The 17,894-nt window shown below is 52.1% G+C and overlaps 7 protein-coding genes across 7 annotated transcripts; 4 read left to right on the forward strand and 3 right to left on the reverse strand.

The window, feature by feature from the left end:
* Positions 1-49: 49 nt before the first annotated feature.
* On the reverse strand, positions 50-1,103 carry HMPREF1120_02760 (uncharacterized protein). Its single transcript, XM_009156805.1, has one exon. The coding sequence runs from the start codon at positions 757-759 to the stop codon at positions 442-444; it is 318 nt and encodes a 105-aa protein (XP_009155053.1). The 5' UTR covers positions 760-1,103; the 3' UTR covers positions 50-441.
* An 18-nt stretch (positions 1,104-1,121) lies between these two features.
* HMPREF1120_02761 (protein-tyrosine phosphatase) lies at positions 1,122-3,210 on the forward strand (the record flags this gene model as incomplete). The annotated part of the gene is made up of 3 exons (XM_009156806.1): positions 1,122-1,292; positions 1,472-1,556; positions 1,604-3,210. The coding sequence occupies 3 exons, from the start codon at positions 1,122-1,124 to the stop codon at positions 3,208-3,210; spliced, it is 1,863 nt and encodes a 620-aa protein (XP_009155054.1).
* A 1,126-nt stretch (positions 3,211-4,336) lies between these two features.
* On the forward strand, positions 4,337-5,494 carry HMPREF1120_02762 (uncharacterized protein; the record flags this gene model as incomplete). Its single annotated transcript, XM_009156807.1, has 1 exon — positions 4,337-5,494. One exon carries the CDS (start codon positions 4,337-4,339, stop codon positions 5,492-5,494), a length of 1,158 nt encoding a protein of 385 aa, XP_009155055.1.
* A 3,568-nt stretch (positions 5,495-9,062) lies between these two features.
* HMPREF1120_02763 (uncharacterized protein) lies at positions 9,063-9,850 on the forward strand (the record flags this gene model as incomplete). Its single annotated transcript, XM_009156808.1, has 2 exons — positions 9,063-9,682; positions 9,739-9,850. 2 exons carry the CDS (start codon positions 9,063-9,065, stop codon positions 9,848-9,850), a joined length of 732 nt encoding a protein of 243 aa, XP_009155056.1.
* Positions 9,851-12,429: 2,579 nt separating this feature from the next.
* On the forward strand, positions 12,430-13,020 carry HMPREF1120_02764 (actin like protein 2/3 complex, subunit 5; the record flags this gene model as incomplete). The annotated part of the gene is made up of 1 exon (XM_009156809.1): positions 12,430-13,020. One exon carries the CDS (start codon positions 12,430-12,432, stop codon positions 13,018-13,020), a length of 591 nt encoding a protein of 196 aa, XP_009155057.1.
* A 96-nt stretch (positions 13,021-13,116) lies between these two features.
* On the reverse strand, positions 13,117-15,114 carry HMPREF1120_02765 (dynactin 4). Its single transcript, XM_009156810.1, has one exon. The coding sequence runs from the start codon at positions 14,970-14,972 to the stop codon at positions 13,218-13,220; it is 1,755 nt and encodes a 584-aa protein (XP_009155058.1). The 5' UTR covers positions 14,973-15,114; the 3' UTR covers positions 13,117-13,217.
* A 227-nt stretch (positions 15,115-15,341) lies between these two features.
* HMPREF1120_02766 (oxidoreductase) lies at positions 15,342-17,773 on the reverse strand. Its single transcript, XM_009156811.1, has 2 exons — positions 16,901-17,773; positions 15,342-16,845 (listed from the first exon to the last, which is right to left on the reverse strand). Exons 1-2 carry the CDS (start codon positions 17,337-17,339, stop codon positions 15,437-15,439), a joined length of 1,848 nt encoding a protein of 615 aa, XP_009155059.1. The 5' UTR covers positions 17,340-17,773; the 3' UTR covers positions 15,342-15,436.
* Between the last annotated feature and the right edge of the window lie 121 nt (positions 17,774-17,894).

Consider the following 17,894-nt stretch of genomic DNA (forward strand, 5'->3'; position numbering starts at 1 on the left):
ACCGAGTTGACATCGGAAGTAAACTACTACTCATGCCGAGCTGTTCCTGGAGAGAGCCTGTGTGGAGACATATACTGAGGTTTCCAGATGGCGGACAATAAGACCGATGTCGTTGTTCTCATTATTAGGTGCTTTCGGTAGCATACAGTTCAATCTATTGCACAAGGATCAGAGTAAGTCTGCTCGACAAAACTTAAGGGGAGAACAACAGCGCCTTAGGGCAACAACTATACCGCGCGGCAGAGCGAGACTGCTACAGTATATAGATAGATATCTATAGGTGCGTAGTTGCATATTGGCAGCTGGGACGCCTCAATTGAACTCATCATCATCATCAACAACGGAACGGTAAGGCGTCATCAGGGACTCCGGATCTGAGGTTTGTCTCCGTCTAGACAATTAACGTCGCATAACTGGTATGAATCGCCAGAACGTCTCGAATCAGGCCTTGACATACGTCCGAAGCAATGCAAGATGTCCTAGGATATCAAGCTCCAGGTAGTCGAGTTGTGGCAAGGCTTGGGACATCCTCAGAGTCCTTGGATATCCACTTCCAACGGCTTCCCATGCCAGGTTGACCAGATGTGGTGTCGCTCGATGGAAACATCCTAGATGCCTTGTAGTCGAACGAAATGAATCTGTACAGTCCCAGCTACCAGTGCAGACGGCCCGTATATAAACGCGTGGGATCCGAAAACGTATCGATGAAGGCACATTGAGCGATTGTGTCAATGAGAGCGCGGAAGAACGACATCTCATCCCTACTCCATACTCGTATTCTGCGATTTTGCGATATTAGGAGGTTTGAGACCACTAGCCAAGTCTTGGTAGGGTTCGTCGCACAAGACTGGTCTTTTGAACGCATACAGAGAATAAAGACAGAAGAGAGTACAAACCTGGTCAAGTATCAAAGTCGAATCACTCAATTACGCATGGCTGGAAGGGGCGTTCTTGATGATAACTTTTTGCGTGAAGGGGCGTCGATGTCGAGCCAACTTCTCAGACGCCGGCAGTCATCAGGAGTTGATCTCTCCAGGCTCAACAGCGTCCACGACTCAGATGACTTAGGTAGGCCTGCAACAAGGGACGAATGCTGGTCAAAGGTGTTGCTGTCGACAGCGATGTGGAAAAACAACAACGCGCACGATAAGATAAGATCCCACGTCAGCATTTCCACTGCGATCTCTGACGTCAACCAAACAAAGTCCAATTCCTGGAAGTTGAAACGCATCGTCAATGCGTCCCCGGCAAGGAAACTGCACGGCTATCGTCAGAACAACTCGCTCTATCGTGTGACCCATTGCCATTTAAGGCTTCTCCTGCTTAAGATAAGCACATGCGATATCGCTGAGAAGCATATTTGCTCAAGAACTCACTTAGCAGCATGTGGTGCTAGTCGAGTCTTGTCATCGACATAGATGGTACGGTATCTACAGCCTCGTGTTCACAATTACCCAACTGACCGTCACAGGCTTCACTCCTTCGGCAGATCGTGGCAAGTCCGCGGATCAAACATCAAGAGTCCAACTTGGACCTATGCTATGTTACCGACTACAGTGAGTTGGCCGTCGCATCTGGCGCAGCAGTCGGCTGACTTCCCTAGTCGTGGTCACGTCCGGCCCCAGCTCAGTATGGCCGAAGAAAGCCTACCGAAACCCTTTGGATCAACTGGTGGGATTTTTGGACAAGAAACATGGAGAGGACTGGGCTATATTCGAGTTCCGCGCAGAAGGCACCGGATATCCCGATTCAGAGGTGTACAACAGAATTCATCACTTCCCTTGGCCTGACCACCACCCTCCGCCTTTTGCCATCATACCAAACGTTATGGCTGCTATGCGCAACTGGATCCAGCGTCTAGACGAGAATATAGACCCCGAGCAGAAGGAGAAGAAGGACAAGAGAGTGGCCGTCATCCACTGCAAGGCCGGGAAGGGCAGAAGTGGAACTGTGGTATGCTCATATTTGATCAGTGAGGAAGGTTGGAAGAAAGAAGATGCACTTGTCCGCTTTACTGAGCGACGAATGCGAGCGGGCTTCGGGCAGGGAGTGAGTATTCCCAGCCAGCTCCGTTACGTCGGGTACGTTGATCGCTGGGCGAATCAGATGGGCAAGAAATATGTCGAAAGACCGGTTGAAGTCGTCGAGATCCATGTCTACGGGCTCAGAGACGGGGTCAAAGTCGCAGTGGAGGGCTACGTGGAGAATGGACGCCGCATAAAGCATTTCCACACATTTAGCCGCCAGGAAAAAATGGTGGTTGAAGGTGGTCACGACACCCCTGTCGCTCCGAGTGTACGACCGGAGCAGACCTCGAGTGCAAAGAAAGACGACGAAGTGCTGAGCACCCCTGTACATGGGACTCCCCAGTCCTCCAGCTCGAATCTGAACCACCCATCTTCAGCGTCCACCCAAACGGTTATCCTTAAACCCTTGTCGCCCATTATTCTGCCGACCAGTGATATCAACATAGATTTCGAGCGACGTAACAAGGCAGGTTATGCAGGGTTCACAGTCGTTACGTCCATCGCTCATGTGTGGTTCAATGCTTATTTCGAAGGAGGCTACGAGGGCCATGATTCTGGCGTTTTCGAGATCGAGTGGGAGGCCATGGACGGTATCAAGGGTAGCACCCGGAAAGGCACAAAAGCACTTGACCGTTTCAAGGTGGTGTGGAAGTACGCGAAAAGCGAGGGAGATGTCGCACCTCAAGAGCAGGTCATCCAAGAACCTGCAGAGGGCGAGCCCGTGCCGGAGAGCCAGCCGGCAGATTGGCGAGGCGACGAGAGCGGGGGCCTAACTCCTACAGCAAGTGGTCATTCGGGGGGAACTGCCCTTGCGGCGGGTGCAATGATCGATCAAGGCGCAGAGTGCTTGAGCAGGAGACTGGGTCTCAGAAAATCGGATCCCGGTAGTGCGAATCTCAGTCGCGCCTCGAGTCCAGTCGGAGAAGACATTGTCCCTCCTCGTAAGAGCACCGAGCTACGTGATGCTGAACGATCCGAGGACGAGGACGAGGGTGTCAAAGTCAGCGGCCCTGCTGGTGAAGACCAAGTCTCATATGACGGAACCTCGGACAATGATCAAGGCGAACGAAGCAAGTCCTGCCCCGGACATGCGAAAGAACTGGGGTTAGGCAAGATTGCTCACATTGTATCAAAGATGAAGCCAGGGGACAAGAACGACGCGCACGCAGGAGAGCAGTCTTGATAGAGCTCTGCGCACGAGTTCACCACATTGATCGTGTATACCATTGTTCACTGTTCCATAGGTTGGTTGTAGAAGCTGCTAGTGGTGCTTCTAGCGGTGCTTCTAGTAAGAAACGGCAAAGGAAGCTATAGGCCAACTTGAAATGATAGTAGTGAGATTAGAGAACCATTCACTATGGTGCATATTAGAGCTATGGCATATCTTGTTGAGACTCAGGCAGTACTATTACTTTAAAGGTATAGTAAGTCATATTATGGCTATAACCTAGCACCAGACAAGCATAGGTAGTCACAATAATAAAGTGAAGTGTGTAGAGAAAGTCATTTATTTTTTGCGCTGTCGAAATCTTCCCAACAAATCAAGCCCCAAACTCAACGGGACTTAGGCGTCTTCGTGGTCTAGGTTGGTACATCCAATCCACCTCGAAGAAACATGTGAACTAACATTTCACAGTGGTATGATTCTCGTAAGTCACCACCAACATGTCTGCTGGTTCCAATTCTCTGTTCTAACAAATTCAACAGGCTTAGGGCAAACTCCTAAGTACTTCTCTAATATGCGAGAGGCCCCGTGTTCGAACCACGGCGAAGACCAAAAACACGCTTCATTTTTTTGTGCGTTGTTTACACGCACGCTTCATTTTTTTCTGGACCTTGATAATGCCGAGCGGATGCTGCGGATCTACTGAACACATGATTTTTTGGTCTTTCGCGAGATTCGAGGACGTTGTGGTATGCGCCAAGCTTAGTCGCGTGATGCGGCGGCGGGACACAAATGAGGGACTAGCGAGAGGCTCAACACCGCTGTTGCGAGTTATACCCACGGTAGTTGTTGGCCATCATCTTTTCCTGTGTTAAAAGACGATGTATCTCTGGCTACTGTAGTATCAAAACACCACATACTACGTTGTACACTTTTGGCAGCCAATATCTGATGACGTCGAATCGACTGCTGTTTCACTTGATTGCGTTGTGGTGTTCCAGTGCGGTGTGTCCAGAAGCTGCGCGGCTGAGGCAAACACCACCATCCTAACCACAGGACTGCGCGAGGGAAAACTCAAACAAATGATCTACAACCCTCGCCAACGAAACGCACACAGGAGTTAACTTGTCAAGGACTTTTTGAGATGGCGTCACGCGGGAGTGACCGGCCGTATAAAGTTGTCTATTCCACCCGCACCCGGGATCCCGACGCCACGATTGACTCCAGCCCACGTCAGAGCTATCGACGTGAACACGACTACGACTACGATGATGACTACCCTCCAGAAAGGTCCTACACGCGTGACTATCGAGACGATAGAACCGATGCTGATGGAAGATCTCGCGACAGCACGCAATCCTACTCTGGCCGGAGTTCTCTCCCTTCAACTGGCGGCGCGACCAAAATAAAGTATGAAGTCGTCAGAGACAGGAACTCCGATGCCTACGTGAAACGCGCCAATGCAATGGTCATCGAGCGACCAGCCAACAGTGGACGTTCTGAGTACGAAGTCATTCGACCTGAAAGGAGAGACGACGGAACTTATGTGGTCGATGTTGGCGGCGGCCGTGCGCGTAGGTACCCCGACCGCGACTCGGATGGTTACGATGCCCCAACCCGTGCGCGGTATTACGAAACCGCACCGGAGGCTTCACTGCCTTCGCGAAGAGGTGAATATGCCTCGTATGATTCACCAAAAATCCCCGATCGGGACCGTGCATACTACCGAGACGTGGAAATCGTGGAGGATCCGGAGGATGATCCGAGGTATTCGAGAGACCCCAGACCACCAGCCCGTGGCGAGGGTGCTCCTCCTCTACAGCGCCGCAAGAGCGCCATGCGAGGGCGGAACGAGACTCCTCCACCAGAACGTCTGCGGCGGAAACGATCTCAGAGCGTGGGCTTCTACCGTGACCAGTTAAGCCACCATGATGCCACAGAACAGCGTCACGAACGGCCAGGTGCGGAAGCGCGCATTGCTGGCCGGTATCTAAGGCGTGGCGCGGACTATGATGATGATATGGATATGGACGACTACAGGGTACCAGGCAGGTCCGGACCTAGAGACGACTACTATGCTCGACGCAACGACTTACGACTGAACGATTATGAATATGATGATGACCGAAGAACGTACACCGAAGAAACGGTGCGACGTTACGAATATGAAGATGACCAGCGTCCCGCTTATCCCCCAAGGGCACGACCATACCAGGTATATCGTCGTGACCCGGTCGATGATGATGACCGGTCACCATACCTCGGATATGACTCTAGAAGTCGCCGCGAGTACTACCGATGAATGGGGATCAGCTTCACTGCTCTGCTACACAGTGCCATTGCTCGTGGACAGTCTTGTTTTGGAATATATCCTCCCTTCACCATGACATAGCTATCTTCACTTCTGGGCCAGCGTGGGGAGTTCATCCCCAAAACCCCACCCAGACAATTGATGTCCTTTCAGCCTACGCCTTCACTCCGCGGGAATTTTCAGAACGACTGGAATTCACAGGTACCCTGGTAATGCAAGCCTTAGCGCGTCTATCAATTGAAACAGTGACGCAAAATGTCGCGTACGTATGGCACCTGGGATTTCACTTCACTGTCGCTCAGCCACTGCCTCTGCCACGACAAAATCCATGACCCTTCTCAGCAGCAGTGTCTGTCCTCCGGGAGCAGCATCATTTAGCGTACCAAATTCTGGATTTTTGCCGACATATTATGGTTGGGGTTCAAGATCACGATCAAGCAGCCTCTCCCATGGGCAGATAGTTTTGCTTATCTCGGCGGGAACATCGTCAAAAATTTCTGTGGCGGTTGCACATCTCTATGCTGGTCCTGTTAGTACAAATAGATGGAAGAGCATATATTCCCCGGCATGATCCATTTCCAGGCAGTTGGCCACTGGTTTTGAGAACGTGACAGCAGCGGCGATGCAAGAAGAAAGTCGGGCCCAGGAAATGCCCTTCAGTTGATGCCCATCATTGAAAAACTCGATAGTGATCCTCCGGCAAACCGCTTGCCGGTGGCTGTGACTCCTGAAGGGAAGGTCGAAGGTTTGCCAAGATGGAATATGGGAGTTCATTCCATTCTGCATGTTTTGCCAGACAACGCTTCATAGAGTCTTGATATCCAATCGACACTGGTATCGAAACAAGTGCCTGTTGCCCAGTATCAAGAACCAGTCTGGCCAAGTCCAGAGTTTTCACATAAGACTGGAGACATGCCACAACAGACAGACGCAGATTCAAACGGATGACGACGGATTAATGAAAAGCATCTCCTTTTTCTCGATATACATACAGCCCACCTTAGCCCCGACCCATATAATTAGTGCGTCCTGTTCCGGGAGCACGGATCCATGGTTCTGTTCCTCCACCACTACACGACCGACAAGCCGGGAATTAAGCATTACGTTGTGGCAGCTCGTGTTCCTCCAGAAATTGATGAGCCAGACTCAGAACGCACGAGACTCTGGATGCGGATACCATCTGCGTCCCGCATATGAGAGACATGATAACAATCAAAATTGGCAGCGTCGTGGAGCTATCATATGCAAAACGTCCACGCAGGTGGCTGACGAGGACTCAATAACAATCACGAAAAAAGTAAACAAGCAAAGGCCCCAGCTTCTTGCAGTCGATCGATCGATAGATGAATGATAGCACGGACTTTTTATTTTGTGATTACAGTGGCAGCAGTCCACTACTGCTACGCCCCGGAGCTCGGTCGTTCGTGTCAGTCAAGTACGGTACAACTTGCACACACAACAGAACACTGAAGCAAGTCAGTGGCATGCAAATCATGCTTCGGCTGGCACTGGCAGTTGACGTAATGGGCCCCCTTCTAATCTGCGTTGATAGACAGTTGTCCAGAACGTGCGTGGAAGTATGTACAACCTAATACACTGTATACACTCGAGAGGCTCTCGGAGTGATAGATGGACATTGTAAACTCGAAACCGCCAATAATCAGTCCTGCTGTACCAGCAAACAAACACACAGCCCGCTGTAGCGAAGTGCGGAGGCCCGTGGACACACGTATTCTACCGCAGCATCCATCCGTCTACAGTGTACTACATCACGCCTCCTCAGGAACAATTGCGCGGTGATGACACCGCCGCGTAATTCCGCGCTTCTATTCTTTTCCCAATAATAACCCTCTCTGGCCCACCTGCTTTTGTTGAAGACCACATGTGAATGAATAAATGAATGTGTCCGTCAATCCTGAACCACAACCAGACTTTTTGGCCACTCTGGAGACCGCTGGAATTTCGGTACAACTAGAGCAGCATCTCGACCAGACGATCAATCTTCAGACGAGATTTCGAATTCACTCTTGATTAAAGCAACTGAGGACCGCGACGAAGATCTACTAACGAGTAAATTAAGTATAACGAATAACGAAGCAGATCATGGTACAGTATGTGCCGAACTCACGTCGTTCAGGAGACACAAAGTGAAAGTGGCACGAGGCCCAGGGCGGATACTTGTACGGGCGTGACGAATCATCGACCCAGGCCGCGTTACCCCTGAACAGCAGAGCAGGTACCGGGTACCTATGTTGTACACCAAGCGGACCGACTCCGACTTGACATGTTCCCTGTTCGGAGGTGCGGTGGCAGTTTGAAACTCGCGATTCTCCTCCCGACTGGATCTGGTGTCGCATGCCGATGGATACCTACTTACTGCAGTAGTAGTAGTAGTAGTGTGTGTGTGCCCTTGTCATGATTATGATTATACACCTCATTCTATCCATGCTATGGCGCGAGCCACTACACTACAGTACTACCGGAGCTCACCTATACCTGTAGCCTCTCTTGGATTTACAAGCGCCGAGTAATATATTGCCCGTACCTATTCAGGAGAAGCTTTGGGCTAGGAACAGAGTCGCGATGGGGACCGGAACCTTTCTTTTAATTAATTGCAGTAGTATTGTGTACTGGAGTAGTCCTGTGGTGATTCACGGGGTGATTTTCGCGTGGGCCAACCACTACTGGAGCACAGTGTAGCACCTTGTGCTCCGAGTCTGCTCTGGGCTTTGCAATTCCTCCTTTTCCTCTTTATCCACACTTTGTTCCCCGTTGCTCGGGCGCCACGACACCCCAAACAACGGCTTGTGGGTTGGAGCGCACACTGCTGGCACTAGCAATTTGCCCAAACTGTAGGACCACAGACTGTTTTTGGCGCACGGTGGCGCTCACGTGTGGCAGTCTGTCTGGCCGGCTCAACGATGAGACCTGGACGGGCGCACGCTTAATTTCTGCGCCTTGACCTCGACTAGTTGTGAAGTTGTAGTAGCGCCGAGGCTCAAAATAATGGGTCGGAAAAGAGGTCGCTGGGCGAGAACGGATAGTTTTGGCGCGACAGGGTTGCTGGCGGACCACCCACTGCCCACTGGCCACCGCCCACGCTCCAACCCACCCCCCCTATAACCCCCTGTCTGTTTGTCTGGCCCAGTTACTACGATGTTACTACTAGTTTGTGGCGGCTCTACCAGATCGCAATCTCCCATAGCGCAGCCCATCTCGCATCATGTCTAGCCAGTATGAGCCCTGTCCACTCAATCTGGCTGCCGTCAATGGCCCAGTAGCCTCGCCCGGACCTCAATCTCCCAGGTCAACGACGGCACTACAAGAAGGCCTCAGCTGCCCGTGCCATACGCCTTTCTTTTTTTTCTCAATACTCAAGCTGCTACTTTAGTATCCAAAAACGCCATCTTGACTTCGGTCGTCCACTCTTTTTCAGCTTCAGCTCCACCACATTCGTTAATAAATCCTCCTCGGACCGCTCTTTCGTTTTTCCAAACGAAAAGCCTTTGTCAGTACATTTTTTTTCTTCCGGTAATTTCAACTACCAACAACAACAAAAATGCGTGCCTCCATCGCCATCGCCGCCGGCATCGTCGCCGTTGCCTCGGCCAAGACCATCCAAGTCACCGACACCGTCGACGTGACCATCACCTCGTGCGAGCCGACTGTCACCGACTGCCCTTACAAGGCCTCGGCCACCGCCACCGGCACTGAGGTCTGGGGTGACTGGAACAGCGAGACCACCACCACCACCACCCCGGTTGCCCCTGTCGAGACCTCGAGCTCCTCCGGGGTTTGGGGAGACTGGACCACCGTCACCGGCAGCACTCCTGTTGCCCCGGCCAGCAGCTCCGCCACCGGCACTGAGGTCTGGGGTGACTGGACCACCGTCACCGGCCCTGCCAGCAGCAGCACTCCAGTTGCTCCTGCCAGCGGCTCTTCCACTGAGCAATGGGGTGACTGGACCACCGTCACCGGCGCCGCCAGCAGCAGCACCCCTGTCGCCCCGGCCAGCGCTTCCTCTTCCCCCTCTGGCAACTGGAACGACTGGACCACCGTTGTGGCCAGTAGCTCTACCCCCGTGGCTCCCGCCAGCCAGAGCAGCGAGACCCCATACTGGCCTGCCGGCACCTCCAGCAGCCCTGCTGCTGCTTCTGGCACCGGTGCCTGGTCTCACTCGTAAGTTTTGCCCGCTCACCGACACCTTTTTGGATGGTGCTAACAATTCTTCTCAGCAGCTCCCCTGTCAGCCCAGCTGTGGCCACCTACACTGGCGCTGCCTCTGCCAACGCTGGCTCTTTCGCTCTGGCCGGTCTTGCCGCTGCCGCTGCTATCGTCCTGGCATAAGCGAATCTGAGATTCGTTCGTCGATCGCGCGAGTTTTTCTGAGATTCCTTTTGTCACGATTTTACAACACTCACATACGTTCGCCCAATGCCTAAAACCAGGGACCATGTCTGGGGACGAGGTCAAATAGAAAGGCAAGATATGAGAGGGAACCTGGAGAAATGGGGGTGTGCTATTTTTGTAATTAGCTCGCAATTGCCTTTTGCTTTTCGCATGGGGAGGATGTGCGCTGTCCTGCCAACGCCCTGTGGTGGAGGATGAGCCTGATGGACAATTCTTGTGCACATATACTTTGGACGCATCAAGGGAATGCTGGCTGGCTAGACCACTGTAGCTTGCCGCATTGCGCAACAACCCGTTGTTACTACTGGACTTGCTTTTCCTGATCCATTCATCCTGTAGCATTTTGTCTTTTTGCCCTGTTTTGTTGTTTCACATCCATCCAAGGCTGAACGTCTCGCATGGCCTCGCTGCATGGCTGCCCGACCTGAAGCTGCCTCTTTCTCCAGCCTGGCGTGGCATGCCGCCCGGGTGACTTGTTTCAGGCTCAGGGGGGAACCGATAGTGGGTATAGTGGAGGCCACAGACAGCTGTCAGCTGGTCGCCCTGTCTCGAAGCTCGGCTAGCAATATTGATTTGTTATTAGTGGTACTGTGGCTGGCGTGGAAGATCCAGACGTCGGGGAAATTTGACTTGTCGCCAAGATTAACATTTGCCAAGCAGTCGGCTCCGTGCGCGCTTTCCCTTAATTCGTCCTAGTGCCCATCTGTCAAGCCCAACGTCTGACCTACAGCTAAACTTGAACGGTCAAGGAGCACGCCCGCTCCGAGCCGCGCGTCAAGCGAGAAAAGGTGCAAGCGAAGGAGAAGAGCCGCTTTGGCGGCCTGATCAGAACCTCAGGTGAGGAAGCAACACGGTTAAACAGAATTGTTCGATTCTGATGCTGTACATTGTACTGTGAGTTTGGTCTATTACTAAACGGAGGTCACTGGTCCCTTACTATCGATGTATGACCGGGTAGACGTCAAGAAGCCCTTCGCGCAGAATTGTTATGTCCTGACACGCGTGCGTAAGTTATTGTGACCTTTGCAAAGATTTGCAGACCATGGACACGTCAGCCTTTACTCTGCCTAACATGTGCGCTCAAGACACAATCGAAAGTGCACAGACGCTGAAAGCTGGAAACCCGAAAAGATGATCAGTATCTCTACAGTCGGTAAGGCTGTCGTGGGTAATTAGGCCTCCAACTTCAGTAAAGAGGTTCTGGAGAGACGAGAACATGATCAGGATGTCAACAGACGGTAAGGCTGTTGCGGCGTTTGGCCTCCAACTTCGGCAAAGAAACCTGGTTCTGCGTCCAAGCGAATTTTCTATATACGTCCTACCAGTCCAAGCATTTGTTCCTATCAGTCCGAACAGGTTTGCCTCGATTCAAGACCGGTTGCCCCCTGGTTCGCCAATCAGAAGGCAATCTGAAGAACACAGGCGGGTTTGCAGTTCGTGCACTGAGCTGGTGGAGGGAGTATTCCTGGCAAGGCAGCTTGGCCAAAGCTATTCCGTCGCTCATTAACTCGTGGCGCATTTGCGGAGTGCTGTGATGTACCTTACGAGAGTGTCTGAATCAAGTGAAGGTACAGACCTCAAACCCTTCACCATGTCCCAGACCACTAGTCGGCAAGAGACAACCGAAGCCAGACGATCCTAGTCACAGTTCTATTATGGTCCCTATAGTTGGCTTAGCCTTGGCATGATTGGGCTGCAGCTGCTGGCCTTCCACAAGTCCCTTGATGGCGATGCTGACTGCATGGGACCGAGGCCTTCCGTGTTCGGACACCACGAAGTACTCGGCAGCAGGATGGTACCTAGGCTCGTCATGTGTCGACATATTTGGGTTGCGTTCAAGGCATGCAGAGCCATTCCGAAAAGTGTATTGATTGGCGAACTGGGTGGCATATTTGACTTACAGTAAACCACGCGGAGGCTTCCGGACGGCTTTCATCAAAATGGCTGGTATACGTGAGCTGGGTCAGGTTGAGATCCCGCATGAGGCGTGGAGGTCCCGTCATTTGGGGTTATTTGGCCGTTCAGCCTTCCTACAGTAACATGAATCATGCCAATCTGTACCTGGGTAGTAGTAGAGGGACTGCTAGTGTGCCAGTAACCGGCAGGCTGCCGCGACAAGGCTGAGCAAGGCTGACCCTTGGCACATTACATAAGCGCTTCCTCCTTCCTGCGCAGCGGCTCACCTGCGATCATCACAGGGTTGCCAGTGCGGTGGTGTCTTTACGCTGCTTGAACTCGACGCCGACCCTTACTATCGCCGCTGAATTCTCTTCGTTACCGAGCTCCCAACCTGCAACAGTAGTCAGTTTTGCGTGCCAACGACGAGTTCAACCAGTCCTCCGTGTGGCACTTGCCGAAGCGAGCTGGGCGCAGCATCATACACACCAACCACCACCACCACCACCACCACCACAACGTGGAAACACCCCTCTCTGCCCATTCAGACACAGCATAGCACAGCACATACCACACCAGACCTACAAAGCACACGCGCGGGCTGTTAAGCAGGCATCATCATGGCCAACATCAACTGGCGAACCTTAAACGTGGACGCATACGACCCGGACTCAGCGGTAAACTTTCCGTTGACAACACTAATTCCAGGGAACTTGCCTGCACCCTCGACATCAGCCGAAGCCGCACAGATAGGCCAGCAAGTGCGACAACTGTTACGGGCCGGAGACAGCCTCGGAGCACTCCAATCTGCGCTCGAGACGGCCCCTCTCGCCGGCGACGACGCGGCCAAACAGGTCCACTTGACCACCGTGCTCGAAGTGCTACAAGGGATCAGACAGAGTGATGTCAGCAGGATATTGGGGGAGATGTTGAAACAGCCCGGTGGACCGGCCCTGGGCGATACGTTGATGAAGTACATATACAAGGGTATGGCCGGCAGTAGTACTACAGGTGGATCAAGCAACAAAGCTATGAGTCCGCAGGTCACCGGGTCCCAGTCCGGAGGGTTCAGTCAGATCCATGCGAGAAATTTCGGCGAAGGAGGCGGCGGTCAGGTTATGAGTGTGTTGCTGAGTTGGCATGAAAAGTTGACTGAGGTCGTGGGCGTGGGTGGGATTGTTAGAGTCATGTCGGATCGACGGACGGTATAAACGAGAAACATGACAAGAGTCTAAAATGCCAGTCCTTTACGCCGGCAGAGCAGTCTATTTAATAGAAGAACAAGCGCAGCCCAAAAGAGAAAAAAACTTCAATTGCAGCAATATTAGCATCGAATCCGAGGTGCTGTGCTATGCTATGCTCAGTACAATCTGGGTATCTTGAAACTTGCAGTGCTACTAGGTGCATATCAACAAGCAACTCTTCCAATTCCCAGTACCATCCAGTAACTCAACTCCCTTTTCCCATCGTCAATTTCGTCGCCGTCATCTAACAGCTTGTCCTTGTCCCTCTTCCGTCGGTCATGTTCCAATCCGGCATCATCAGCCGTGACAGTCCACCCGAGCCTGACGCGGATAGGGATCTCGATGACATCTTCGTCCTCGTCCAGTTCTTCGGTCTGCTGACGGACAATACTGGCGGGAATGATCTCCAGCACGACGCTTGCCCAGTTCCTGCCTTTATCGTACAGTTTCCCGGCGATTTGCTCTCCAGCAGCTGTGCCGCCACCGCCGCCACGTCCGTCCAATGTGTTGTTATCAGTGTTAAGTGCATCGTCCCAAGCATCGCTATTCTTGCCGATGCGAAACTGCGGACACAGGATGGTGATTCTGTGGCCATGTCGGCCCGGTGTGACGCTGGGAGAACCCAGACTGACATTGACGTCGTCGAACAGCGGGTTGCGCAGCGTCATGATGAACTGAACCGGCTTGCCCGGTGTGAGGACCACATCTCCCCCGTCTGGTCCTAGAGGCAAGAGACCACCTGTAACCGGGAGCGGCTTAACAGTTACAAATGGGATGTAATTCAGAGCGATCAATTTGATGCGGTAGCGAGCGGAACTGATTTTGAACTCTGGCCGCGTGAGGATGTGTTTGCATGTGGCGCACCGTTTTGATCGTTTGGTTCGCATCAACGTTGGCATGGGTTTGAGGTCTGCCAGACGGAGTGCATCTGGATTGCCGATGAAGGATGGATATTGAAATGCTCGTTGGTCCGGGGTTGTCGTCCGATTGTAGTCAATGTTCGACGAAGAATCCCGGGTGGTGATGCTTCCGGTCAGGATCAATCCCTCGCTAGCTGTCCGAGCCTCTCGCATGATCGTCAGCTTCTGTCGAGCTCGCTTGGTCGAGTTTTCTCGGTTGGTGTAGATGTTCATGATCCGCTGCAGCGACGATGGTGATGAATAGGCCATGTCGAGCGCCGATGCTGGGAAACTGGCATCTGTCGCTGAGGATTCGGTGATTTGCTCTTTGTAAAATGCTTTCAGTGCGTTGAATCTGGCGGTTGGGTCTAGTGGTACGTCTGAGCCTGTTTTCTCCGTTGTTGTGTCCGCGACTTCGGGTCTCTCTCCAGGAGAAAAAGGGGGTTGAGAAAGAGAGGACTTGCGAGCAGGCTCGGTATGGCTAGAATAGGGCGACCGTATAGTCGGTGGCTGTTGCTTGCCTCCGCCATTGACCATTTCGTCTAGCTGCCCACGGATTCCCGTGGCCTTATCGAATTTGATGCCCACGTCCAGCGTATTCCACATACAGTAGTTGCAGTTCAGGATGAATGGCCCGTTCCGGGGATCGCCAATCGAGGTGGTGATCATTTGCGAAGTACATATCGGGCAGTGGAAGCAGTTCCGGGGACATCTGTTCCCTTCGCCTCGTACCATGACTTTGGAGCTTTCGAAAAGACAGTCTGGACAGTATGTGGCGTTGATTTCCTCGGTCACACACCGTGGGCATTTGATCTCGTGACATTCCTCGCAGTACAGTAAATGCTCGAGCGGGAAAAGCGAAAAGGCGGCCCTAGGATGTCGCGGATCAAAAGTTTCTTCATCTTCCTCGAGGTCCCGATCGAAGTCCACGTCTCTGGAGGATCTTTTTGAGGTCAATGCCCTTGTCGACGCCTCTGAGCAGGGGCATGAGATAAACACGTAGGGGAATGGCAGTGCCATAGTGACCGGAAAACAATAAGGCTTCAAGTCACCGGAACAGTCCGAGGTTCACAAGCCATCATTAGCACGAGCGATGCCGAGGGTTGAAATTGGGCGCGTGGTTGTAGTTCAGACGCGTTACACCCTGGTAGTCCAACTCTGGGGTATGGCGGAAATAATGATTATTATTATTATATTTATAGTATCGAAAATATAAAATTCGCGCCGTCAGTCGCGTTTCAACCCGCATACACTTCAGCCAACATCATCAACGCTAATTCTTTGTCGCATGCCTATTCAAGATCATACAGTAGGTTCTCGGCTCCATCGAGTCCTCGTCAAGCGATAAGCCGAAGAGGAATTACTGTCAGTCAGAAGGATAATCTGTAGTATGGGAATGCGTTGAGTGATACATTATTTCATTGCTTCAGTATCTCTGTTGACGCCTAAAGCTCCGTGCTACTTCAGGAAGAACGGTTTCTAACTCACTCGTCATCCAAACGCTGCAAGCCCATTTTCGCTGGCCCAATGAGCTGGGTACCATATTTGCTGAAACGACTACCGTGAACGGGGCAATCCCAGCTCTTCTCATCGTTATTCCAGCATACCACGCCCTGCATGTGCGGACATAGGGCGCTGAGCCTATGCACCTTGCCATCCTTGTCTTTGTAGATAGCTTGAGGTTTGGACATGGTAGGATTTAAAACGCCACCTTCATCACAGCCCAAGTCTTCGATATCCTTGATGTCTGACTTCACCAACCGCTTGTACTGTGCGTTGATCTGGAGATCGTGCTGGAGGATATCGGGGGCTTTGCTGATAAGGGTCGTCTTGCGGTTCTTGGGGTCGTACACCTTGGCCCAAGGATTCTTAATACCTTGGATCTCGTCGGCGATCAGTTTCCCTGCGAGCACGCCGTGAGTAAGCCCGTTTCCTGAGTCGCCGGTAATCGTATATGTGCGTGTGCATCCCGACTTCTTTCCGATGAATGCCATGTAATCGACAGGTTCGAAAATCTGCCCGGACCACTTGTAATCTACCGACCCAGCATTCGTGAATCTTTCCCTGGTCCATGTTTCCAGTTCCTTGTATCGTTCGTCCCATTCATCCTCTTGTCCCACTTTGTGGTCACAGCCTCCAACCACCATGTAATCCCATTGGTCATCGCACTCGGTCAGGCGCACATACTTGTACTCCTCTGCTTGATCGTAAATCAGACAGTCCTCCACGCTGCCTTTTGGAACTCGGATGGCGATGCAGTATGTTCGGTGGTACTCCATCTCGGCAATTAAGCTGAGCTTCTGCAACGGTACGCAGGTGGCTTCAACAGCATGGCTGCAGGTGATCTTATGTCCGTTGGCAGTTTCCACAATCACCTTGTCCGATCCAAGATGGACGTCGGTCAAAGGCACATCGACACCCTTTTCGTTGATCGAAGTCATCCGCGTGCGCGTGTAGCAGTCAAAGTTGCGTTGTCTCCTCAGCCAATTCAGAACGCCGTTGAGGTACTTGGTGGGGTGGAACGTTGCTTGACCGTTGTATATCGCTGCATCGCGCTGGTCGGGTTTCCCGTCCCAGCCGCGAATGGTTGCGTCTTCCACATACTTTGCATCGAGACCGATTTCTTGAGCAACCTTGACCTCCTCTTTCAAGGTCTCGATTTCTTCATCGTGCTCTTTTGTTCCTTTGGGGTACTGCGAGATATTGTACCCTGGTAGCTTGCGATACTCGCAGTCGATAGCGAGCTCTTTGGACACTTCTCCCACATGGTTGATAGCCCAATTATGAGATTCAGCTGCTATTTTGGCTCCCTCACGTCCGAACTTTTTGGCGATCTCGGTATAGCCGTCATCGAGATCAGATGCCAGGTGACCCGACGTACGACTCGTCTCACCTGGAGGGTCTTAGTTATCTCCAGCAGCAATCAAAAAGGTATCAGCATAACTTACCCGAAATGGCATCTCTAGCTTCGATCATGACCACTTTGTAGTTTCTCTTGACGAGTTGTTCCGCGACGGAAATGCCCGAGATTCCTGAGCCGATAATGCAGACATCCGCTTCCAAGTCCTTGTCCAGTTGCCGAAATTCGGGGCGATTGATGTAGGGATCTTTATGGATCCAGACGGGGTCATGCTGACCGGAAGTCTTCATGAAATGCTCGTCTCCATTGACTGTCGCCATGGTTCTTACAGATGCTCGTAAGCTGGGGGTTCGTCTTGCTGGCTGGCTTCGAACGGTCAAGGATTTGTAGAATAACAAACTGCCGACCTTATGAGGCAGGCTTGAACGAGATCTGATGCTGCTCGCAAGGTTACGATAGAGGATCTGTGAGGAGGAACGTCGAGTGCAGGCGAGGGAGAGTTGAAGCCAGCCGTGAGCGTGCGCCATGGTTTGTGGTCTTTCGTGGTTCAGGAGCAGGTCACGAGGATTGGTTAAGGAGCCTTGTGGTGATGTAGATTAGCATCATAACTGCGGTCATTGGTGCCTACACGTCTTGCCCGTTTGTTGACATGACGACACGCAAGTTTCCAGTGCACTGAACGAACACCGCAGATGTCCATGGCGGTCATAGATTCGATCGGGAATTTGATCCGGTCAGGATACAACGACGCGTTGATCGACAGGTCATTTGCCAAAGTACAAAATCCCATGGCAAAAGCCCTGCGATAGAGTTAAGGACATTGGCAATCCCCATCCTCCGCACTATATCTTCAGATGAGTGCCTGGCAGGTATGTGTTCTAAGCTTCTAGGTACCCTCAGGCACTCGAGATAACTGTGGTGTGTGCGTTGTGTCTAGGGAGTGTTGGAATTAGGGTATACAGAAGCCGAGTCGTCATTGAGCCTCCGGGGCGAGGATACCTTAGTGGCTGATTTAGCAATGGTATGCCTTAACAAAAGACCAAGTGACGTTACCGTCGACTTTTTTGTGGAGACTAAAAGTG

Source organism: Exophiala dermatitidis (genome assembly GCF_000230625.1).
Source record: "Exophiala dermatitidis NIH/UT8656 unplaced genomic scaffold supercont1.2, whole genome shotgun sequence".
In the NCBI taxonomy this organism is placed as follows: Eukaryota; Fungi; Ascomycota; class Eurotiomycetes; order Chaetothyriales; family Herpotrichiellaceae; genus Exophiala; species Exophiala dermatitidis.

Coding starts and splice junctions, on each gene's coding strand:
- HMPREF1120_02765 (XM_009156810.1), bottom strand. CDS start 14,972: ATGGCACTGCCATTCCCCTACGTGTTTATCTCATGCCCCTGCTCAGAG.
- HMPREF1120_02760 (XM_009156805.1), bottom strand. CDS start 759: ATGAGATGTCGTTCTTCCGCGCTCTCATTGACACAATCGCTCAATGTG.
- HMPREF1120_02766 (XM_009156811.1), bottom strand. CDS start 17,339: ATGGCGCACGCTCACGGCTGGCTTCAACTCTCCCTCGCCTGCACTCGA. Junction 16,846..16,900: donor AGCTAGAGATGCCATTTCGG/GTAAGTTATGCT, acceptor AAGACCCTCCAG/GTGAGACGAGTCGTACGTCG.